At 42.8% G+C, this 25,266-nt stretch overlaps 1 protein-coding gene and 1 non-coding gene across 2 annotated transcripts in view; both read left to right on the forward strand.

The window, feature by feature from the left end:
- The first annotated feature begins 15,883 nt into the window (after positions 1–15,883).
- Positions 15,884–15,990, forward strand: LOC111753429 (U6 spliceosomal RNA). The gene has a single exon (XR_002788224.1). It is a non-coding gene; the product is annotated as a U6 spliceosomal RNA (small nuclear RNA).
- A 6,748-nt stretch (positions 15,991–22,738) lies between these two features.
- Smarcal1 (SWI/SNF related, matrix associated, actin dependent regulator of chromatin, subfamily a like 1) overlaps positions 22,739–25,266 on the forward strand; it is a 49,712-nt gene continuing 47,184 nt past the window's right edge. The window contains exons 1-2 of the mRNA XM_013160147.3: positions 22,739–22,921; positions 24,366–25,216. Of these exons, the coding sequence (XP_013015601.1) occupies positions 24,424–25,216 (793 nt within the window). The 5' untranslated portion in view covers positions 22,739–22,921; positions 24,366–24,423. The remainder of the gene's footprint in view (positions 22,922–24,365; positions 25,217–25,266) is intronic.

Here is a 25,266-nt window from a genome sequence, read left to right on the forward strand (position 1 = left end):
CCTCTAGAACCAAGAAATAACAAAAACAAATGTCTATTGCTTTGGTACTTTATGATGATAGCTCCAGCAAACGCACGTGGATTTATGATCTTGCCCAGAATGCCTGGCCTGCGCTGGCATAATCAGTCTTTTGGAGCTGTGAACTGGGCAGTGAAAGCTTAGGCCGGCAAGACTGAAAACCATGGTAATGCCAAGGCAGACACAGTGACAAGAGGGGAACTAATGCATGAGCAAAAGAAAACTCTCAGCAGACTGGAACAGATGAAGTCAGGAAGTAGAGGAGGACAGGAGGAAATTCCCAGGCTCCAAGAGCCAGAGCGCGAGAGTGCTTTAGTGTCTGCTGGTGGTTAGTTCCCGTGATGCCCACAGAGAATTTGTGCCTTGAGGATTTCCCTGGAGTCCTTTGCAGTCACTGATAAATACCAATTTTGGCCATGTCAGCCAGCGTGGATCCCCACTCCTTGCAATTCAGAGATATGTTTGGTGAGACCACTCAGGAAGGAAAGGCAAAAAAAATGTCAGGACTGGATCTTTCCAGATGGCAATTCTTATTTCATCCTGAGAGGTACTGTGGAGGATTGTGAGGCTGGTTCTCCTGGAAAGAAGAGCGTGTGGCTGCATTTTGGCTAAACCTGGTCCTATTTCTATGTAATGATACACGCAGAGCTGGCTAGAGTATTTCTTTATCCCCTCAGTTGACTTTATGTAATGCAAAGAAGTCTAGTGGAGGTGCATGTGTAGTCTTTAAAGCAATGACAAGTCAGTGATGCTGCACCTACAGCTCCTAATACTCACGGAGTGACATGCGCTGTATGCTGAGACTGAGCCTCAAGTAAGAGGCCATGATATCTGAAGACACGAAGATTATGCATCAGAGCCAAAGCACCGCCTCAAACAGTAGATATTTACTTAACCTGTGATATGCAGATTACTCTTTCTGCCTCTCTGTCTCTCTGTCTCTCTCTGTCTCTCTCCATAATGCAGAGACACTAACAGGCTCCCTACCTAGCCCGGCCCTCAGGACTCACGTACTTCCCACCTTTCTCTCAGTCACGCATCCCTGAGTCATTCTACTCTTCTCGAATGAATAAACCCGGGTTTTACCCTGGGCCCAGGGCTTTGTCTGGTTAGCCATTTTTCTAGCTGGACTTAGGACTTCCTTGGCTCCTCACAACTGCACATATGCCTTAGTGTCTTTATTCTTGGTGTGAATTGCACTGTGAGTGGTAGATTGGAATCAGTTACTGGAATTTCAAGGGCTTCAGTTCAAAGAGGTGAGATTTAAACCAAATCCTGAAGGAGGTGGGAGGAGCAAGTTACGTGAGTGTCTGGGAGAAAAATAGTTCTAGCAGAGGGTCCGACAAAGACAACGTATCTGATGTGTTCCAGAACAAGCAGGATGGCCAGTGAATGGTGGCAGAATGAGAGAAAGAAAGAGATAGCCAGGCATGTGGGTGCACACCTGTAAATCCTAGTACGCTGAAAGCTGAGGCAGGAGGGTGTGAGCTCAAGGCAAATCTGGGCTCCACAGCAAGTTCCGAAACAGCCTGCTGCAAAACAATTCCTGGAGTCACTCTGAGGAGTTTAGCTTTTGGATTTTTTTTAATCTGTTGGCACGATGGCTTAAAGCATCAGAAAACTTTTGTTATCTGTAGTTTCAGTGCTTCAGGGTCTCCATGAGATTGTGATCATGATGCTGGCCAGAGGCTGTATTTATCTGAGGACTCTGCTCCCAAGGCAACATACTCCTGTGCCTAGCAGGGTGATTAGTGCAGAAAGTCATCAGGAGCCTCCAGCTCTCTCCATGTGGCATCCTCACAGGGCTGCATGGAAGACTTCACGCATAGCCACGGTTCTCCCTCCTCAGTGAGAGAGCCCAGGTAGAACTTGCAGGAAGGTCCATGGCTTTTATGGCCTGGCTTTAACAGTCACACACCGTACACAATGATTTGCAAAATTTGATGGGTTATATAAGTCGGTCACCTGCAATATGGGAGGGGACTAAATAACGATGTATTTCTTTTGGTACAAGGGATCAAACTCATGACCTCACACTTGCCAGACAGGCACGTACACTGCTGAGCTAAATCCCCAGCCCTGAGCTAGATCCCCAGCCCAGGAATGTAAATGCCAAGCAGCAGTGAAGGCCCCTCTGAGGCTGACTGTTCCAGTTAGCCTACTTAAAAGATGGTTTTCAATATATGCAAAGAGACACTTGCCAAGTTGAACTGCATCCCCTTTGCAGGGAATATATAAATGCAGCCAAATTCAGGAAATTGACATGTCTCTAATTTTGACTTCCAAAGATCCTAATCTATTGCAGACTCTGATCTCAAAAGAAAAAAAAATCCACAAAAGAAAAAGAAACAAAGAAGAAAATCATTTCGTTATCACATCTAACAGAATGAACAAAAAGTCTTTCACATGATTATCCATCCAAGTTCAGAATTACTTGACTGTGTGGCTTTTTTTTGCTTTGCTTTTCCCATTTCCCTTCCTTTGCTTCACGTTTTAGTGTTCAGCCTAGACCAGAATGACTCCCTTGGAGGCATCTTGGGGATTGTGTTTGTTGCTCAGGGACATGCAGGTTGATGTCTCCTGGCAGATAAAGGACCAAACCCCAGGCAGCTCCATCATTTGCAGCCTGTGAGATAACCATGCACATGATTTGATCCAGGCTCCAGCCAACTTTTATATGTGCCACCAGATATTTATAGATATGAAAAAACTGAGATTTAGAGTATATTTTAAATGTAATCAGAAGACTCTTTTTGGTACCAGGCATTGAATGCAGGACCTTGTGCTTCCAGGTAGGCACTGATGCTGCTGAGCTATATCCCTGGCCCAATCAGAAGACTTTTTAAATGTGATTTTTATTAAATACAATGTAAACAATAAGAATGAAAGCACTAGCCGGGCCCAGTGACACATGCCTGTGATCCCAGCTCAGGACGCTGATTCAGTAGGATTTCAATTTCAAACCCACCTCATCTCAAAATAAAATAAAATAAAGGACTGAAGATGTAGCTCAGTGTTCCACTACTGGATTCAAGCCATAGTACCGGAAAAAGAAGTAAGAGGGAGAAAAATCTTAGTAAATTAAAGGAAGGTTATATGTAATTTGTTTTGTTCAGTTCTTCATCAGAAATGTTCACTGTTTTGGAAAATCATGTTGCTGAAGGTCATCTGTTCATGGTAATTGAGTCTTCAAAATGTCTGTGCTTGTTTCCCTCCATGGCTGTCGCATTATTGGTGGCTTTACTTTTAGGAAGTAGTTTCTGGTTGTTTCATTATGTCTTCCCATGTAGTCCTCCCTAGATTGTTACCTATTGAAATATACCCTAAGTTTGAGTCTCTATCTTTTTTTTTTTTTTTTCTGGTACTGGGATTGAAACCCAGGGGCACTTCATTGAGCTACATCCCCAGCCTTTTTCTTTTCTTTTCTTTTCTTTTTTTTTTTTTTTTTTGTTTTGATTTTGAGACAAGGTCTTACCTAACCTATGCAAACAGGGTCAGAATTTTGATCCTCCTTCTGCCTCAGCCTCCTCAATGCTGGACCAAGGACAGAGCCACCTGGCCTGGCCAAGTCCCTCTTCCTACTCTAACTCTCCGTCAACCCCTCTTCTCATTGTACCCAAACCAGGCAACAAAGTTTCTAGCTGTGTTCTCTTAGGGGAATGTTCCAGGATCCAGATTTGAGGGGAGTAGGCCAAGAGGTGGACATGGATTTCCTGAGCTCCCCTAGCACTAGGGTAAAAGAGAGCAAAGGACGTTCCTGTGGGTTCACACAGAAAGAGAACCCTGTGGCTTTTACAGAGGAAATAATTAGTAGCCTGGCTCAGGTCATCATTGCTACCTTGTCTATAATGAAGCTTTGCACTTGCAAGCTTCAGATTCAGCTTGACCCTCCCCCAGCACCTCTAATGAGCCATCAAGTAGACATCATCGCCTCATTTTCAGGTGAAGAAACAGACTCAGCTTCTGTGGTGGATTGACAGCTAGTAGTCAATCTGTAATACCCAGCTGAACTGAATCAGTGGGTGCTGGGTGTGGATTATTGCCTAGGATTGTTACCAACAAAACAAAAAGGACAACTGGAGAGGAAGAAGTAGGTGCTGTTGGTTCTCCTGGAGAAGCATATCCCCCTGTCTTTCCTGATATGAACTCAATTGTTACTATCAGAGGGGCTTGGAACCTCACTGTCACTGAGGATGGCTGTGGTACTTTTTAGGGGAGCTCTGATCTTTACCTTGAACATTGTTTGCTGGCTCCAGTGCAGATCCTCCAGCCTGCTGGCACAGATACATCCAGTTGGAGCAGACTTTCTAGTTTCCACCACTGGCCTTTGAGCCTTCCCACCGCAGATCTGTGAAACAGACTTGCGTGGGCTTTAGGCCTCGAGATGGACTCATGGAGAACACTGTCATGGGCTCTAGGTCTTCAGCTGGACTTATATAGGATATTGCCATGGAGGGCTGGGGATTTAGCTCAGTGGAATAAGTGCCTGCCTGGCAAGCACAAGGTTGTGAGTTCAAACCCTGGTACCAAAAAAAAAGGATATTGCCATGGGATCTAGGCCTCAGCTGGATTCTCTGAGTCTCTAGTGTTTGGACAGATTTCCTGTACTCTTTTGTCTTTGATTCTTTGAGTGACTATTATAAAATAAGCCTATAAATTATATGTCCTGTATTAAATTGTTTTCCTTGCAAGCCTTGACTACAACAGAATTTGGTATCAGAGAAGTAGGATCATTGGTAGGACTATACCTGAATATGTGGTTTAAGAGCCTGTGGGAAGACTTTGGAAAGGTTCAGAGATGTCATATGAAAGAGTAGCACTGGAATGCCTTACATGGGTCTGTAGGCAGGGGTATTCTGGTCAGAATTCAGAAAACTAGAAGTTTGACAGAAATCCTGCTGGTAAAGACCAGGCTTGGGGGGCTGGGGATTTACCTCAGCGGCATAAGCGCCTGCCTTGCAAGCAGGCAGTTGTAAGTTCAATCCCTGGTACCGATAAAAAGGAAAAAGACAAAAAAAAAAAAAAAAAAAAAAAAAAAAAAGACCAGGCTTGGGAGGTTTCTGTTGGAAAGGACCACATTGGGTGCTGGACTCCAGATGATATATGTTATGGCTTAGCAAACAGTTTGTCTGCATTTGGCTCATATTCAGAGATTTTTTGGCTGAGAGTAAGATTAAGGGTAGTGGACTAATTAATCTGGCAAATAAATCTTAAAAAAAATCAAAGCGGTTTAATGTTGAAGCAGTGGCATGGCTACTGTTGGGAGCTTTTAGCTAGATTTATGTTGAGTACAAATATGTTGAGCAAAGAGCCCAGCAGAGTGATTTCAAACGTTGTGAGTTTGACCAGAAAAGAAACTCCAGTAAAGCTGTGGGTTGCAAAGGTAGAGCAGAGGAAATGTTGATTGCTGAGAAGGAACAGGGGAATAGAAGTGATGGTCTGAGGGCATCATAAGAAGCAGAAAGTCACCACAGCCTCAAAACTGCAAAAGTGAAAGACTTCATGTTGGGGAGAAAGCCAGAGAGGACCATGTTCCAGAATGGTGGCAGCCACACTGTGTTCCAGAATGACAACAGTGGTCACGCCAGATTCCAGAATGGCAGTGGCATACAAATTCTGTTTGTTCCTCAGAATTGGGTTCAAAGTTCTCGGTGATTTAGGTACCCAACTCCTAGAGCCAAAAGAAAAGAAAATCTGCTCCAGCTGGTAGCAGACCTTGGCACCATACATTTGGCACTGATTTTAGATATATGCAGAACGTAAGACTCCTAAGGTTAAAAAAAACCTTCCACCCAGATTTCAGGAAAAATGCTTGTGAGCTCAGCGAGTGTACTCCTGAGAGTGCAATGTGTGACTATGTCAGGGGAAGCGAAAGGTTCAGTGAAGACCCTGAAAGTTTGGAGAAGCCAGGGGCATGGATCATCTGAGGAAACCTGTAAAAAGGGAGCAAAGTGGGCCCAAGATAGAAGACATAGGAGCTACAACCACCACAAGTGCCACAGGTGCAGATCCACACAAACCCTTTGAAACTCATAACTTGTCGCAGATTGCTTTGAATGTTCCACATGTAACTACAGCACTTAATATTTGCCTTGTTGAATTTTGGACTTGCTTTGGTCCCATTCTTTTGTATTCCTCTGTTTGTAACTTTTGGAATGGAAAAAATTTATCTTATGCCATTGAATGTTGGAAGTGTTATAAATTTTCATTTGTACAGGAGCTCACAGCTAGGAGATTGCCTTAAATCTTAGGTGAGACTTTGGACTTAGACTTTCAAGCAATGCTGAAACTGTCAGCACTATGGAAATTCTTGGAGATAGACTAAATGTCTTTTACATAAAGGATATGCATGAGTCTTTGGGGAGCCAGAGACAAAATGTTATGGTTTGTGTCTGGATGTTCTCTCAAAGCCTCGTGCAGACATGGGGGCAGGCTTCTAGAATTTGTGATTGACTGATGGCCCAATGCTGGGATTACAGGTGTAAGTTCTACTCCTACCCTAGGACGAATGTGGCCTAAATACAATATAAAGAACATAAAGAGTCTTCCTTCCACACTCTCCTTTTTTGCCTTTGTTGCTTTGCTGTATCCTGTTGCCATGAACTGTTGCCTTCTGCCATGAGCCACCTTGCCTTGGACCCAGATGATGGACTAAAACCTCCACAAACTGTGAGCTAAATAAAACTTTCCTTACTTAATTCTGAGTGTCAAAGAGAGAAAAGTAACCAAAATAGCTTCTACAGTATAGAAAGGACACTGAGGAGTTTTCCTCAAAACCTAGCCAGCTTCCAGCAAGGGACAGATAGTCCTTTCCAAGCCCGAGCAGACATGTGTCTCCTCATTTTCTATTCTCTCTTAGTTACTTTCTTGTTGCTGAGAAACTATCCAGCACCAATAAGTTAAAGGGAGAAAGGTTTATTTTAACTCACTGTTTATAGAGGTTTCAGTTCATAGTCACTTGGCTCCAGGGCTAGGTGACATGGTAAAGGGCCACTGAAGAAGAGAAACTGTCCATGGTGTGGCAGACAGGAGGTAGCAGTGCTTTCAGCTTTCCATTTTTAGTCCAACCAGGCTGCAAGTGTGTTTGTTGGTGCCACCCACATTCAGGGTGGGTTTTTACTCTTGAGTAAACCTATCACCCACTCCCCAAATTGTGCTAAACCCATCAGGGAAGTAATCCAGTATCACACCCATAATCTGATCACCCTCAGCACCTCACCTATGAGTGTTTTCAGGCTTGGGGAACATCTACATAGAAGCCATAATGTATTCTTTTTGACTTCGTTTTGATTTTTTGAGACAAAGTCTTGCTGTATAGTCCCGGGTGGCTTTAAACTCATTATGTAGCCCAAACTGGCCTCAAACTCATGGTGATCCTCCTTCCTTAGCTCTCAAGTGCTGGGATTACAGTTGTGTGTCACCACACCCCATTCTTTCTGTCATTTTTTATGCCTGTGAAGGCTTGGAGAAGGGGGGCCAGAGCCAGTTCTGGCCAGATGGCAAGGTAATAAATGACTCTGATTTAATAATTTGTTGCTTTCCTCTTAATTAAAAGGCTTTTCCCGAAATGACATGCTGATCATACAAATAGATACATTGGTTGGGTGAGGAGTGGCGGCCCAGGGAAATATACACTGAGAGGAGGAGATGGATAAAGAGATGCCAGATGGGCTGAAGATGCCTACCCTACACGCACTGGGGTGGGCCTTGCTTCAGGGGCTGCCTGCTGTGAAGATCTGAAATGAGTTTAATCCAATGACAGAGCCTAGGGAAAATGATTCTTCTCTGAGTTTACCTGGAAGCTGACTTAGCCATAGGCTTTTGATTTCTAAGATCAAGGTATGAATTTCACATGGGCATGTTGGCACAAGCCTCTGTAATCAAGAGGCTGAGGCAGGAGAAGGACCAGTTCAAGGTCAGCTTGGGCTACATAATGAGGTCTTATCTCAACAAATAAAACAATGATTAGAGGTTGGTGATTCAGTTCAGTGTAAAAGGCCTGGGTTCAAATACCAGTGCTTCCAAAAAATTTTCATTTTATCTAACATGTAGCTTTACATTCAGTTGCCCCAAAGCACTGTCTGGCGTTGGGAACAACCAGGTGGCTTTTAGACCATTTTACATGTAACCTAACTTACATATTTGATATGCAAACTCAGTGGGTCACTCTTCCAAACAGTGTAGGCTAATATCTACAGCTGTAGTCAAATGACACTGGAATAAACTGCCCATTTCTTTGGAACAATCACAATTTAAAGTCCCTGTGTCTGAAGTCCACTTTGCAGAAATTATCATACAGGGGCATGTTTTCAAAGTCTCAAATGTAATTAGAACCTGTTATTGGTGAGTACTAGTTAAAGATTTGTCTCTGAGTTTGTTCATGAGGGATTGGTTTGGTTAACATGGACACTTTTTTTCCTGCTTTCACTGCAGCTAAGAGACTGGGAAACAAAATTTAATCAGAGCACACAAAGGATCCCTCCCAAGCTCTTCTGGCTCTCCTGTGCTTGTTCAGACTTGTTACAAAGATCCCAAAGATCATGTCATATAGGACAACATCCTGCCAAGCTACAATTACCTGAGAAATAACAATCTCTTGAGCTGGAGCTGGAGCTCAGGGGCAGAATGTTTGCTGAGCTTGCACAAGGCAATGAATTCAATACTTATTACTGAAACTATTATTATTACATTTTAATATACTATTATAAACTCTCTCTTCTAAGCATCAGTTCATTTATTTAACTGAAGTTTCCTCAGCATTTGTGATTCTGTCAGAATGCATCTTCCTTGCAATAAGCACCATCTTCTCCAGTATTTCTGGATATCGAATTCCTATGTCGCTTACAGAAGTCAGCCCAGATGCCACTTCAGCCCCTTACGTCCCTTCTTCTGTATTCCGTATGCATCCCCATTGGAGCACCTCACTAAATCTCTACAGCAGCCAGCCTGCTGGTACATGACTATAATCTCAGCACTTCGGGAAGCTGAGGCAGGAGAACTGCAAATCTGAACCCAAGCCAGGTGACTCAGTGACTTAATAGGACCCTGTCTCAAAATAAAAAATATAAAAGGCTGGTATGTAGCTCAGTGCAAGGGCTGGGTTTATTCCCCAATACCACAAACATAAATAAGTAAATAATTACTCTCCAGGCCCTTTAGCCATAGTTCCTTCTGTATTGTGTTTCTTTTAATTTTTATTATTAGTACCTGTCTGCATTCCATAATGATTACAGTCCTTTCGGTGTGTGGCCATGATGTATCTTAATTCCTTTTTCATTCCCTTTCTCTTCTCTCCTCTTCTCTCTCCAGCTCTTGATCCTCGGTATTTGAACAAAATCTATCTCCTTACATTCTATTATTTACCTTTGATTTTGTTCTTTGTTCATATTTTGGATTTCTCGTAAGAGAAGTCACGTGGTATTTAAGCTTGGGTCTGATTGATTCCATTTAACATTATGGTCTCAAGGTGCACCCATTTTCCTGCAAATGACTCAAGTTTACCCTTCTTTTTGGCAGAATAGTACTCCATTAGAATATTTGCATTATGTGTTTGACATCTTTCTTCCTTCCCTGAGACATTAAATTCCTTGAGACAAAAACTTTTAGTGTTTGTGCTCCACCTATTAGTAACAGTATCTTGTGTACACATAATAGACTTAACTGTAGAAAATTATTAGTTTTATTCCTTTGCTATTGTTATCTGCACCACATTGTTTTCATTACTATTACCTTTGTAACCCGTTTTAAATACTAACAATAGAAAAGTAACTTACACTTATTATCACCATATTCCATAAAATGGTTTTATTGCTTTACATTATCTCATCTAAGCATAACAGAAATTATATGGGGTAGGTACAATTATTTCTATATGATAGATGAAAAAACCAAAATGTGAACAGATCAACTTACTTCAAGAGAACAGAAGTTGAACATAGTGACACATACTAGTATTCCCAGCATTCTGAGGGGGCAAGGTAAGAGGATCATATGGTTGAACGCAGTCTGGGGAACTTAGGAAACCACCTGTCCAAAAAAATAAATCAACAAAAAAACTCATAATTAAAAATGTGCTAAGGGTGTAGTTCAGTGTGAAGGACCCTGGGTTCAATCTTTATACTGGAAAAAATAAGACAAATGCAAGCAGAAAAGCACAGAGCCATGCATGTAGCACACTGCCATTCGTACAGAAAGGAAGGAGAAGAAGTTTCGATTTAAATGTATGTAAAACACATCTGGAGAATATACAAGGAATGAATGGCACTGGCTGGTACTAGAAGGGGATAGGACAGCCGATAGACAGGGATGAGAGGAGAGCAGAGTCAAGGTCTTGGGTCACTAAAACACAGAATTGGAAGATCACATTGAAAGAAAAAGTATCACAAAATTATGAATACAGAATTAGTTATAGGACCTTAGATTGGGAGCACACAAATGAGGTACTCAGAAGCTCATATAGGTTTAGGTTTTAAATCTGTCTCATCAGGAAGGAAACATTTTACTGTATATGCTTTGTACGCCTACAGAGTCAGAAACATGTAAATGAATTGCATATTTTAAAAATATATATATAATTTTTAAATTAATATTTTAAAAGACTATTTCTCCACTCGTATGAAATGGGCCTTTTAAACATTTCAAAAGGCAAATAGCTACAAGCAGACAAGGACATTTAGTAGCTAGCTGGAGGGGGCGCAGGAGGGAATTCTGGAACTGATGCCTAATGGAAGCAGAGCGTCAGGAGCTGGGGGTTCACCTCCGTCACCCAGACTGCGCCGAAAGCGTTGAAGGCTTTGAGTGTTTACTGGACTTCACAGCGCTTTCTATTCACATAAGGTTAAGAAAGAGTGAGCTTGCTCTTTCAGAAGCTTACATAAGAAAAATAAAATAAAAACTCAAATAACATTGAACTGCCTGCTAAGAGGGAGCTGATTTCCTGGAAGCCCATGCTAAGGGCCAGTGAGGGGAGTGGAGGCGATGCTAATGCTCCTTCCCAAATGGAGCTGATGGCCCGTGGTTTTCATTATTGCATCCAGGAGAGGGAGGTCCCTTACTGTAAACTATCTAGAAAGGCCTCATGCTCTCAACCACTCAATTAGGATAATTTACATTCATGATGAGTGGGATGTTTCCTCCTCCCTGGGTTGGTCTGAGAGTGCCTCCATCAAACGCAGACATCCATCCGTCTGTCTGCCACAGCAAGTCAGCTTTCTGTCCTCAGCACCCGAGGTCTGAACTCCCAGGTCAACAGGAGCACAAAATAGCAGCGAGCTTCCTTCAAGCTGCTTCTTCCTGAGAACAAAACCCATCTGAATTTGGAAGAATTTGGAGTGGATGCCAAGAGAAATCTTTTGACAGTAAAAAATATTGGAGTAAGGAAAGGAAGGAGTTGCTTTTCCACCAAATCCTGTAGTGTTCCACAGTTTCAGTGGTCATTTAAGTGTCTGAATGACCATGGAGACAGGGCCCAGCTCACAAGGCCTGGTAAAATTTCCCCTACTCTTGAAATTCTTTATTAACTGAATGGGCCTTTGTTTGCTTGTATCTTGTTTCATTTTTGGTTCAGGTGTGTCTCCCTTTCTTTTTCTGTGTAAGACCACTCAGCTATAGAAGTTAAAAAAAAAATAGGCAAATAAGAACGCAGATAGAGTGGTGCAGGAAAATACAAAATTTTTCACTTGTCTGTTAAGAGCTACACTCAGGCCAGATGTAGTTGTGCATGCCTGTAATTCCAGAATTTGGCAGGCTGAGGCAGGAGAGCTGCAAGTTCAGGGTCAAGGTCAATCTGGACCACATAGTAACACCCTGTCTTAAAACACAAAAACCAACCAAAACTAAAAGAGTTGAAACCCCAAACCAGGAGGAACTCAAGCAAACAGCAAACTCCTGAAAAATAAATTTTAGTTCCATGATCTGGGAAGGTTGGGTGTAAAGGTAGAGAAGCAGAGAGTAAAAAAGACAAACAGTAAGTAAATGCAACCTAAAATGAAAAATAGAAACACAAGAGACAAAACACAAACATACAGAATCAAGAAGAGAGGGGCTCAACAATGGTGGGATGGACAGAGGGAGACCCAGGCAAGCTTTCATGGAATCGTGTCTGCCCCCTTCTGGTTTGCAGGGATATTGCAACTGGTCAACGACTTTTAATCCAAAGGTAAATTTTCACACGTATGGACCTGTATCGCCATGTGGACAATCTCTCATGGATGAATAAAATTGTATCAGAAGTGGACTGTTGAGCAAGGGGTGGTGACCTTCCTCTGTCATAAATTCTACAGCAGCATCCTGGATTAGCTGTTTGAGCTCCAAAGTAATCTACATCTTTTGAAAAAGCTATTGGTTCCCTTCACTCTTCATTTTTCCTTAACAGTCGTCACGAAAGAATATAATTATTCTAACATATTTCTGTAAAGAGACTGCCTATTACTAGGAATGGTGGTGCAAGCCTATCAGCCCAACCACTCAGGAGTCTGAGACGGGAGGATCATGAGTTTGAGGCCAGACTGGGCCTCCTAGCAGCAACTCCCAGGCAAGTCTGAACTACATAACAAGACCGTCTCAAAAAACAAAGACAAGCCAGGAGATACAGCTCAGTAGTTGAGGGTGCGTGGGTTTGATATGAAGGAAGAGGAAGTGAATAAGCCACACACTATATAAAAAATAATCTTCCATAGGAAACTTTTAAGTCAATTTCATGTCTGTTGCCCCTAATGGAGAATGTGCTGGACTCAGAGGTGGAGAAGAGATGCTGGAGACTCCCTCTGCCATGGATATAGTTTGTTGCTTGTGAAATTCACGCTTAGTTTAATTTCATTATGAGATAATAAGCGGGCATCTATCAGAGGCGATGGATTACTGTGTTAGTTGTGAGCGGGTTCTCCAAGAGCTGATCTGCTACACAGGCCAGTTGGGCTGATCTCATGTGTATTTCCTGCATCACCTGAAGACTCTGCCAATAAAGATCATCATCGCCAGATGGAGTCTTTGAGCTTGGACTAGAACCACGAACCAAAATAAAACTCTTTGGGGAGTCAAGGATTCCTAGGGGCTGGGGTCTTAGCAACATGCTGCATCCCAGCCCACTTTTTATTTTCAGACTGGCTCTTACTAAGTTGCCAAGTTGCCCAGGTTGGGCTCAAATTTTCAATCTTTCTGCCTCAGGCTCCCAAAGTATGAGATTACCACGTGGGTCCCACACTCAGCTAAACCTCCTTTCTTTGTAACTGTGGGGAACCACTCAGACTGCTTCAAAGCTCAGGGGCATCTAAGGACCTGAAGATGTGACCCGGCTTGTCTAGCACAGGCACGCAGTGGGGTACAGTTGTGTAACCGTGACTCAGCGCAGGTAAACACGCATGCCTGGTCACAGCACTATGTAAGAATGTAAACATGACATAACAACCTGTGTAAGAATTATGCAATAAAAATATGGGCAGCTCTGGCTCTGGCTCCCTGCTCTGCTCCAGGCCGCCTGCTGTTGTTCCTGATTCAGTCTCACATACGTGTGTTCTTTAACCTTGGGACCTCACCTGTGAGAAGCTCCCCGGGCCCTCCACGTGAGCCAACAGTAACTTATTCAGCTTTGGTATCATTCAATCAGCGAAAGAAAACAGATGGACACTCTACCCAAACAGCCTTGCAGTTTGACCATCCAGGCCCATCTGTGCGGGTGTTCTCCGGGCTCTTGCTGTGGCTACTCCTGGGCTTCCTGCAGGGCACGCGCCAGTCTGCAGCGAGAGCCAACTTCTGAAGACACATTGAACACTGGCTCACCCTGCTCTGGTGTGAATCCTTCCAGTGGCTTCCCACTCCCTTCAGAACAAAATCTAGACTTCTTCCCGTAGCCTGCGGGACCCAGAGATCACCTGCCTTGCCTTCCTCTGAGCCCCCCACCCACCTGGGACCTTTCCTCTCCTCACCCCAGTCATGACAGCCCCATTACAGCTTCTCAAACTCACCTCAAGCTTCTGTTTGCTTCTGATTTTGTGCAGCTGCCACCTGTCCTCCTGCGGTCTCAGTTCAGTGCCTCCCTGAGGGGCCTCCTTTCCTGACCTCTCAAAGTACTTCCTTTTTCAGTCTCGACCTGGGCCTGCTGCTTAGGTTCTTTCCATCACTAACATTCATCTTCCCCTCTTCCTTAAATAGCTGCAAGCTCTATGAAGCAAAGGGGACATCTTTGGGTTCACATTCATTGCTGTAGCCCCAGTACCTTTGCACAGTGTGAGGCTATTAGGTCCTGGAATTTTCATTCTGGGATTATATGAATGAATGCAAGAATAAAGTGAAATTTGTGATATTGGAGGAACAGGAAAAGTGACAGCTTAACAGTCTAAGAAAACTGGAACAGGGTGTCGAGAGGGATGCTTTTGGCAAAAAAATGTACAAAATCGTCCCAGCAGAAAATGCGCCAGATTTGAGAGGGAGACTTGTGAAGTAATCACAGCTAGCAAGCTCAAACAGTGAGGGAAATTAAGATATTCAGAGAGCCCTCACACCAGACCATGGGATGCCTGGTGCTGGAATCCTTCTGCGGATTCTGTCACTAAACTACATTCAGGGTTTGTGTGGAGGGCAGTAGAGGAAGGCAGATAAGAGGAGGAGAAAACCAAACTGTCAGACTCAAAGCAATTAAGTCCATCAGAACGGAACAATCGCTAAGGAAGGTGAATTTCTTGGCTTATAAACCTCCGCATGGCTCCTCTGTGCCTTGGATATGCAGATGCCTTCCTGACTGGTGCAGGGAGGAGAGGGGAGTTTCCTTATCCATGCTGAACTGGCATCTGCTGGCTCCGCTCCAAGACTTGTCACCACGCTCTAGGTGTCTTTAACCCGAGTGGTGGTGTACATGCCCTTGAGATGGCTGTGAAAAAATCCCTCTCCAGAGGCTGTTGGGCCCTCTTTAGGGAATCATCGAAGGAGGAAGAGGGAAGCCCAGCCTCACATCATAAGCAGGGAAGCTCCCTGGGGACACATTAATCCAGTTTAGGTGTCAGGCGTATGCTGTGAAGCAACTGGCTAGCGGGAACTGTGGGTCTGTGTGATTCAGGGCTAGGATGGGTCCTAGGGCGCTGTGGCCCCTACCCTGCCCCTCCTGCCTGTCCTCTCTGCCTGGGCTGGCTAATCTGCTGGGCTTCAGAGTACACCAGGGGGAGAATTAAGAGTTGTAGGCTGGAAAGCATATGTGTTAGATGCCGTGCTTGTCCTCGAGGGACTCCGGGTCCCAGAAAACCCAGTGATGCTGTGGAATCCCAAGGGACTCGGTTGCACCTGAGAAGGACAAATTCACACCACGCGGATCTTTTCGTCATCATTGCCACTGTGTGTCCGCCTGTATTTTATAGTAAACTCTCCACTAACTGTTCTAAGGGAAGAAGGGAGAAAGGAAGGAAGGAGGAATAAAGGAAGGGAGGGAAGAAGGAGGACGGAAAGAGCAGAGGAGGGAAGGGAGGGACGGGAAAGAAGAGAAAGGAAGGGGTAAGGCAGGCAGCCTGACCTGAGAAGCAGGAGTTGGCCATCTTTGGATGTAAGCAACAGAGACTGATTTTGATTAAATTATGCCTCCCCCTCTCCTTCCAAAACAAACCTGTCCAGAGGCAAAGGGCAGTTCCTAAGGATAGCAGGAGAACCCTGACTCACGAATAACAAGGTCAGAGGAACGCTGGAAGGCTGGGGGAGCGAGGGGACTGTACATCCAGGGCCACAGCTGACCTACATGGTGTGACTGCTGTTTGTCCCTTGCTTCCATAGTAACTTTCGGGAGACGCCCGAGTACTTTGACTCCTCATCGGTCTCCTGGGTTAACAGCCTCCGAAGCCGGTATGAAACAGGGAAGGGCAGTTACTGTCTAGAAAGAGAAAGAACAGTGCTGGATTCAGCAGCACATATACTAAAATTGGAATGATACAGAGAAGATTACCATGGCCCCTGCATAAGGATGACACTCAAATTTGTGAAGCGTTCCATATTTTTATTTGTAATAGCCAGATCTTGGAAACAACCTAAGTGTCCATCAACTGAGGAATGGATAAAAAAGATGTGGTATTTCTATACAATGGAGTATTACTCAGCTACAAAAAGAATCACATGAGATATTTATAAATAAATGGATGCAGCTTGAGACCATACTCATTAGTGAGATAAATCAAACTCACATGTATAAATACCGAATAGTTTCCCTAGTGTAAGAAATGATAAGAATACATAAAAGTATGTGGTAATCATGATTCCCAATCATATTGGTTTGAAGCCATATAATGTTTTCACTCATTAATTGGAATGGTTTTAATCTGGGTTGTTCGATTTCATTGTCTGTGATAGTATGAATAGCAATTTTGAAGAAAACAAGACATCATAATAGCTAGTGCTGATTTAATATCATCTTGTCTTGAAGTTCCATCAAGCTGTTGTTGGTTTCCATGGGTTTTAACATGTTGTATCTTACTATATTTTACTATATGTGATAGTATAAACAAAATTTTTTATAGGCAAAGAGATAATATAGAAACTGTTGTTCATTTTCTGTTAGCTGGTTCTAAATACCCTGTAATTACATTCTCTTGAATGGCTTCACACTGTCTTAATATGTTTGATGCTATAGTATATGAAGTTATACTCAAATAATTCAAGGAACGAGACACTATGGTGACTACTATTATGTCAGGTTATCTGGTGGTGAAATACAATGATGCTTAAATTGTTCAGTTCTGACCTGTGTTGTTCTGTTACTATGTCCTCTTTTATCTCAATCTCCCACCTTTTTAAATTAATTTATTTTTTCTTATTTTTTAATTAAGGGAAAACTAAATTAAAAAATAGTGGGATATATTACAGTAACTTTTTTGTTTTCCTGTTAACCTGATTTGAACCCCAGTATTGCTCTCCCTATCTTGTTCTGTCTGATTTTACTATATTTTGTTTTGTTTGATAGTATCAAGTTTGAGGGTATAGGCAACCACTTTGAAGGCAATAAGATTTACTATGATGCCCATTATGGTTTGACTATTATCTTCTTTTGAAGTCCTGTAAGGTCTCTAGTGTAGGTTTCATTGGTCTTGTTCTGTACTGTTTTGTTCAATTCTATTATACCTGATGATATGGGCAACTCTTTTCAAGATAGCAAGAGGCATAATGGTAAACATTTTTGATCACCTAGTATTCTATTTTTGCATCATACACTATGTCCATCCTTCTGTTCTAACTGACTCTGTTTTGTTTTGTCACATTTGGTTTTATTCTCTTAAAAAAAAAAGTAATAAGAACTGTGGGAGTAATAAAACCCAAAAAGTGTAATTCTTATTGTAAAAAAAAGAGGAAAAGAAAGTAGCCTAAAGGATATAACTGCATGTATATTTAAGTGTGTAGGATAAAAAACCATATTACTGAGTTTTTGTTGGATCATTGAATAGAACTGTCTGCAATCTCACTGTATGAATGTCCACTCTGTATGCTTTAATTTTGTAATTCGGACCACTGTTTCTAAGATGACAATATGTAATCTATTAACTAGTGATTTCTTACTGTATATTTTTTTTCTTGAAATTCTGTACTTCTTGTACCCTTTTACTGCTTTTTTCCCCCTCTTTTTCTCTTTTAAATTAAAAAAAAAAAAAGAAAAAGAACAGACAACCTTTCACCCAGGGAGCTGCGAGGCTGCAGAGGCACAAAAGCCTCACATGCAGAGCTGTTGCATGATTCTGTATTTGGCTCTCACCTCTAATGGGACTTTTTCAGGCTCAAGCACTGGCTTCCTTTTACTGAGGGTCCAACTGCCTTTCATGGGATCTGTGCACCAATCTGACAATGCACAGCCAGAGATCGTGTACCCTTATGGAGATATCAAGCCCTCTTGCACTTGGCTACACTGAGCCCTCCACGAGGGTCCCTGGTAGACATAGACTGGAAAGCCACCTGCACTCTGCCTGAAGTGAGCCCTGGAGAGAGGCTGCTCCCCAAGGAGGAAAGGGGTGTGTGCATGTGTATGTGCAACACATAGGGCTGTGTTTCCCCAAAATTCATATGTGCAAAACTAAGCCCTCTCTTTCATTTCTTTCTTTTCTTTTCTTTTCTTTTCTTTTCTTTTCTTTTCTTTTCTTTTCTTTTCTTTCTTTCTTTCTTTCTTTCTTTCTTTCTTTCTCTTCAGTACTAGGGACTGAATGCAGAGCCTTCACAATGAGCTATAGCCCCAATCCATTTTCTATTTTTGAGTTTTTATATTTTGAGTTTGGGTTTTGTTAACCCACCAAATTATCCAGGCTAGGCTCCAATGTGTGATTCTCCTGCCTCAGCCTCCTGAGTGCTGGGATTATCGGTCTGGACCCTTAGGCACGGCTATAAAGCCTAATCCTCAGCGTATTTGGGGATAGGGCCTAATAGGAGTAGTTAAAGCTAAGTAAAATCATAAGGGTGGGACTCTGGCATGACAGGATTAGAGTCTTTTTTTCTTTCATTTTCTTTTGTTTTCAGAACTGGGGGTTCAACCCAGAGCCTTCCTTAGAATGAAGCTGTATTCCCAGCCTTTTAAAAAATTAAAAAAAAATTTTTTTTTCGCCAACAGGATCTTCTTAAATTACTAAATTGCCCAGGCTGGGCTCAAACTCATGGTCTGTCTGCCTCACACTTCCAGAAGAATGAGGGTCTTCATAAGAAGAGATGACACGCCTTCTTCCTCTCTCCTCCCCTCCCTCTCCTCCCCGATTGCCAGGCAAAGATGCATCCATATCTCATTTTCTCACCTATGAACTCAGGGATCTCTAAAGTGCCATGGGGAGCTCAGGCAGAGCGCTTGCCTAGCATGTGTGAGGTCGTGGGTTTCATCTCGAGCACCACAAAGAAAAGTGGGCAGACCAGCTTGAAGCTCAGTGGTAGAGCTTGCAAAAGGTTCTGGGCTCAAAGTCTCTAGCTTAAAAAGTCCAACACAGCCACATATCTGCAGCTATCTATCCATATATATTCGTTTATTGCCAAACTTTGTCCTGAGTTACTTTTAATAGGAGCAGATGGCTGCAGATAAAATACAGCACCCCTAGTTGTATTTCAGATGAACAACAAACCCTTTTTTTTGGTACTATACTTATATCCCATGCAATATTTGGGACAGATATTTGAGACATTTGTTAAATCTAGCAATTCTAACTATTTCTCCTCTATTCTCCAAATACTGCAGTCTTGTAAAGGGATAGAACTGGACCTGATTTATCTCTGGATTCTCTTACAGTGGTGTGAGCCATATTTTGGCTTTATGGACTAAAGATTACCAGATTTTATCTCTTTGAATTTATTTTAAAATTTTTATTAGCACATGTTTGCATAATGATTATATTCCTCATGAGGAATTAGTATGTATATATAACACATCTTAACTCTTTTTGTTCCCCTACCACCATCTCTTTTAGGAAAAAAATAGCTTTTTATCTTGCCAAATAAATGTAGTTTCCAGTAAAACATTAAAAAAAATTTTTAGTTAAAAAGAAAAGCCAGTCAAACATTAAAAAAAGAAAATAAAATCCATTTAAACATTAAAAATTGTAAAATAAACTCTAAGGTTTTTATATTTAATAATAAAATTTAGGAGACAAGAACAGGGGTTGTAAAAAGCTTTAATATGTGCTATGTACGTGTACAAATTCCATTGTGTCTGCTAACACGCACTAATAAAAACTGAAAAAAAAGGCAGAACAAAAACCAGTTTCTGGGGAGTTGACAGGATAATCAGGCGACATCTCAGCTGGTGAGTGCCGTGTATTCACTTCTGGCTCTCACTCCACGGAGCGAAACAGACAAAAGCCTTCATACTAGCTGGTGACAGAAATCAGACAGTAAATGAAGCAATTCCTAAGCAAACAGCTGATGAAACTCGCTCCACAATTCATGAAGGAAATCTGCGTTCAGATTAAATCAGTAAAACACAGTACAATCTGAAAAAAAGGGTTAGCTTTACAAAATATGCACAGCCTGGTATGGCGGCACATGCCTGTCGTCTCAGCATTCAGAAGGCTGAGGCAAGAGGATTCCCATGAGTTTGGGACCAGCCTGAACTACATAGTGAGTTTGAGGCCATCCTGAACTACATGGTGAGATCCTGTCTCAAGCTAAAAACAAAAAACAAAAGACTAATCATCACATTGTCCTTTGGTATCTGTTTCTAAGGCAACCAGGATAGGTTTCAAACCAGTTTGGTACCATTTAACTGGTTGGCATTTGTGAGCTTTGGTTGTGCTGTTCACGTTAAAGGTTTGTTCAACTTTTTAACATTTTTGCTTTGACTGCTGGGAAGCTCAAAGTTAAATTGGAACTCAACTACTCTTACTATCTTTCTCTCCACTTTCATTTCCTGACTCCTGTGCTTTCCTCTAGGCCTTTATACTTTTTCAAAGAATGAATTTTGATTATAAGTTGCCTGAAGAACCGAAATACAGAGTTTCTTACAAGCTTTGTATAGTGAAACCTCAACAGATGATGCAGTTGAAAAGGAAAAGATGTGACTATTGAATGGACCCTGATTAGTTTACTTGCTGAGGATGATTTTTTAAATACTGCATTATTACGTTAATTCCCTATTCTTCATGCTTTAGAATACTAGAGCCACAAATGCAATCACATTTTTTGGTCCAACTCCAGAATTACCAAATTTGGATTCCTGAGGGTAAGATCCAAGAATTTGTAGGCATTGCAGCCTCCAAAATTAGGATCCACTCGTCCCCACAACCTCATAACATATATCAAAATGTATACTATATTATAAGCCAGCGGACCAAGGCCAGGAGAGTGAGGAGTATCATATGACTGGGTGACAAGCAGGGGGAAGTGCAGAGCACCAGCTTTCTGCAAATTAGCTGCCTGCTGGGGACAGGAGGAGAAGGGGCAGGGGCAGGTGTCCATTAATTAGGTTCTATTCACAGTGCTGTACGTGGCAGGAAATGGGAGCTGGCTCTGGAGAAATGAAAGAGCTAAGATTTAGCTTGAATAATAGCAACATCCTCTCCCATCTGTGCTTGGATTCCACAGTTCACTGAGCATTTCCCCATTTTATCTCCCTTCAACTCCAACAGTAAGGAGATTTAACAAGGTTGGTATTGTTTTCCATCTCTCCAGTTAAGACATGAAGGCAGCCAGGAATGGTGGCGCATGCCTATAATCCCAGCATTTGGGAGACTGAGGCAGGTGGATTGTGGCAAGTTCAAAGCCAGCCTGGGCTACAAAGTGAATTCAAAGTCAGCCTGAACTGCATAGTGAGAACCTGCCTCAAAAAGACAATTAATAAATAAATAAAATAGAAAAAGAAAAAAAGAAAATGAAGGCAAAGTCACTGGGCTTACAGGCCCAGTAAAAGGGGTAGAGGTCAGATTTCAGTGCTTTCTATTGGTCAACTGATCCACCTCACTTAGATCCCATAGGCCAATCAATGTCTTCACTGAAAGGATTTTGCCCTAGATAAGCTACTACAGCAGTGGGAGGTCAAACCAAGGGGCTTTACCTTGAGGTCCTCTTCCCCACCCCTAGGCAAGTTAGCTGTGGCGCAAAATGAGTTCCAATCGTCTACTGGCCCATCAGTAATGCACCTTTAGGCACCACCCCAGACCAAAGCTATATGTATGCTCCCCACACTACGTGTCCGACAGAGAAAGCCAGGACCTGGTGGTCATGGTGTTTCTCCCCACATCTTTAAAATAAAGGCCACTTTATATTCTGTCTTCTAACTGCGCCGAAAACTCTTTTATTCACCATTTTTAAAAATGATTATTTCAAGTCACTATAAGAAAATTCAAATAACTCAGAAAAATACAACTTGACAGGTTGAAATGTGCATCCTGTCCTCTCAGTTTAAAGAGCTTTTGAGTTTCCTTCTCAGATCGTTTTGCTGTTTATGTGCATCTGCAGGAGAGATTGCTTTTCCTTCTCTTGTTTTTAGTAAATCAAACTACACACAGTTGCTGTGCTTCCTTTTTCCTAAAATACTTTGGCCATTTTTTTGTCAGTCTTTAAGTAAAGAGCTACCTCTGTTTTTAAATGAGTACTCTCGTGAGTACAGTGATAGTATTTACCACCAACGTATAATGAGTTGGTTGCAAAGGATGTTGGTGCTCATAAATGGGGGGTGGGGTAAACTAATCCTCAAAGTGTCCAATAAAAGCAGGGGCTTTGCAATCAGAATTCCAAACTAGCTTAATAAGGCCCTGAGAAAGACATGGAAATAACTGTTTTCCCATTTCTAAAATGAGGCTACGAGTCTGTGTTCCACAGGTTGTAGCAAGAATTACACGAAATAATTTGTGTTAACTTTCAACACAATGACTGATGATGAGACAGTAACAATGATAATGACAAAGCTAATTCTTCCAAAGTCCAGGAAGGTGGGAGTGGGGCTTAACATGCAAGAATATCGCTACTAGGAATGGATGCCCCGGTAGATACTTCTATTCAGTGCTACCAAATCAGACTGGGTGTCTGGAATGCCCTCTGGACATATGTCTGACAGCAAAACTCCAGTTTTGGAAACACCAAGGCGCCTGACTTTCAGGAGTCCGCTTCTGGCTAAATCTTTGCGGTAACCCTACCCCTAACCTTAACCCAAGACCTACAACTCCCAGGGTGCACCACTTCCTCCCTTCGCCATGGCATCTCTCCTGAAAAAACTACAAGTCCCAGAAGGCTCTGCAGTACTCGGCTCGTCACTCTCATTATTTGAAGCGGAATTTAGGCCGCCTTGCCCGCTGGGAACTGTAGTTCGGTGGTGATCGCGGCTTCCTGGCCCGGCCGCTGCAATAAGGCAGGCTAGCAGGCGGTGCTTGAATTTCAGCTCTAACCTTCCACCTAGAAGAGGAAACTGGCTCCGCAGGGTTGTGCAGACGCCCTTGGGCTAAATATCGGTTGAGAAGGCAGCTCCGGTCCTAGACCTCTGCAGGTGAGAAAGGGAACTAGAGGAAGGCGACTGAGGCGGACGATACTAAATGCTACGGCGAGGGAGAGGCCAAGGGGAGGGAAAGTCCAAGTGGAAATAATAGGGGCGGGGTGGGGCGTGGCACCCCTTACCAGAAAACTGGGGCTACGAGCGCCCCGGAAGTAGAATTGGGACAGGTCCCCAGAAATATAGGGAGAGAGTTATCCATATGATGGAGTGGCTTGAAGCTTTAGGTCTGATTAGTGGAGCTTAGCTCACCTGGCCTTGGATCTGGGGCGTTTCGGAGCTCTGTTTGGAAAGTTGGGCAGCGGTGTGTTACCCCGAAGACATAGCTGCTGTGCGCTGCGAGCAAAGCCTTTCTGTGTCTACTTCCTAACTGCTGGTGTTTGGAGGTGTAACGTCTCTGAGGGAGGGTGTTTTAGGAAGCTGTGTCCAAAGGGAGGCCCAGCAGGGAAGAAAACCTTTGAACCCTGCAGCTTCTTTTGGAGGCCCAACAATACTAGTGAAGTACGCCCTGTGTTACCATTTTAGGCATTACGAAGTGTGACTTTGGGTAGAGGTTTATTCTGAATCGCGATATAAAGCTAACCCAGCTCATAAGAAAATGTCTGGGATAAGTTAACTGAAAAACAGTAGAGTGCAAAATACAATGTACAGAGTTATCCTGCTTTGTAATAAATACCTTTATCTCCTAAGTATGTGATAGGAAAAAATTGGACTTGTAGTTGCTGAATTAACAGTAGCTATTTATGACTGTTGAGGTTACAGTGGAATTTTTATCCTTTCCTATATTACACCTTTATGTAGTATCTGGATTTTGTAAAACATTGTAACATCTGGATTTTGTAAAAGCATTGCTTTTTTTTTGCCTGTCTTATTCTTCCAAAACAGCCACTTGCTGTTGTGTTTTGGGAGTGAGGCACAAAGTCCAGCTACTATGGCTTGCACTGGGCCATATGCAAATCAATGGACCAAGGATGTTAGGAGCACTGACAACAAGGCAGGAATTTAGTGCGTGTTCTGTGTGAGGCTAATGCTTGCTTTCTTCTTCTAGGCTGGAAAGAGGCTATTGTGGCAAGTGTCAAGAGGCGATGTGGTTGTTTGGTCTGTTTCTGTCTAATCCATTATCCTTGCTGGTTTAAAATGTCACCTTTCTCATTATGTGATGGATTTAGGTTGCATGGCAGAGCTCTTCAGGATTGGAGAATTTACCTTGGGTGGGGAGTAGGAAGGAGAAAAGTTTTGGAGCTGAAATATCTTTTTTGCTTTGAGTTTTCCATCAGGATCATTATATACTATATATAATACTATCCCTGGGTATGCAATTATGAATTATAAAAGCAATGTTAGTATGTCCTTTACTTGTGTTTATACATTTCCTGGGATAAAACTTATTAAAATCAATATGGTGAATTTAATGTTTACTTTGATCCTTTTTCTTTCACAGATTTTTCCAGCTTCCCAGTTAAAGGTTGACATTTCTGCATAAGCATTTCCTTGTTAAAATGTCCTTGCCCCTTACAGAGGAGCAGAAGAAAAAGATTGAAGAGAATCGACAAAAGGCTCTGGCTCGTAGAGCTGGAAAGCTTTTAACAGAACAGCCTCAGAGCACAGGCCCTGGTTCCTCTGTCACTGCCAACCCTTCCCAGAACAAGGAAGGCCCTTCCCAAAGTTTCCCCAGGGGGCCTTCTAAGCCAGAGAGCCATGATGCCCTTTTCAGGCAGCGGAATCTCCATCATTCATCTTGTGACCAAAGATCTCATAATTCCCACCAGTTTCAGCTCAGCACACCAGAGCAGGCGAAGGGGACATGGAAGAGCCAAGAGATGTCCACTGCCTGCCCAAACCAGGGCCCATCACGTCAGATGGCTCTTCCTGGGCTCTCTCCACCCTTGGCTCTGAGTCCTCCAAATGTCGCTAACCAGCAACTCTTTGGCTCTAAGATCAGTCAAGGTCATCCTCAGGCTTCACATCAGACAAAATTGACATCTGATGCTAACATAACTCCTGAACTTTCAGCCAAAGCAAAGAGTTCCCAGGAGACACCAGCTTCTTGGTCTTGCCAGTCCACCAGGGATCCGGAATTAGAAGCCAGAATTGCAAAACCATCCACCTCAGGGCAGAGCCTTTCTGACATCCATGAAGCAGAACTCCAGCAAAAGTCAAGGACCTCAGTGCAGAAAGCAGTGAGCTCCCAAAGAGGGATATGCATAAGGGAGGGAGACAGATTTTCAGTGAAGATTGGCTACAATGAGGAGCTCCTTGCTGTGTTTAAGAGTCTGCCCAGTAGAATTTATGGTAATGAGGCTTTTGTTCTGCAGATGTTTTTCCTATTTATAGACTCTCTT

This window comes from Cavia porcellus, unplaced genomic scaffold, assembly GCF_034190915.1.
Source record: "Cavia porcellus strain 051 isolate PalLab524CR breed Dunkin Hartley unplaced genomic scaffold, mCavPor4.1 scaffold_26, whole genome shotgun sequence".
Taxonomy (NCBI): Eukaryota; Metazoa; Chordata; class Mammalia; order Rodentia; family Caviidae; genus Cavia; species Cavia porcellus.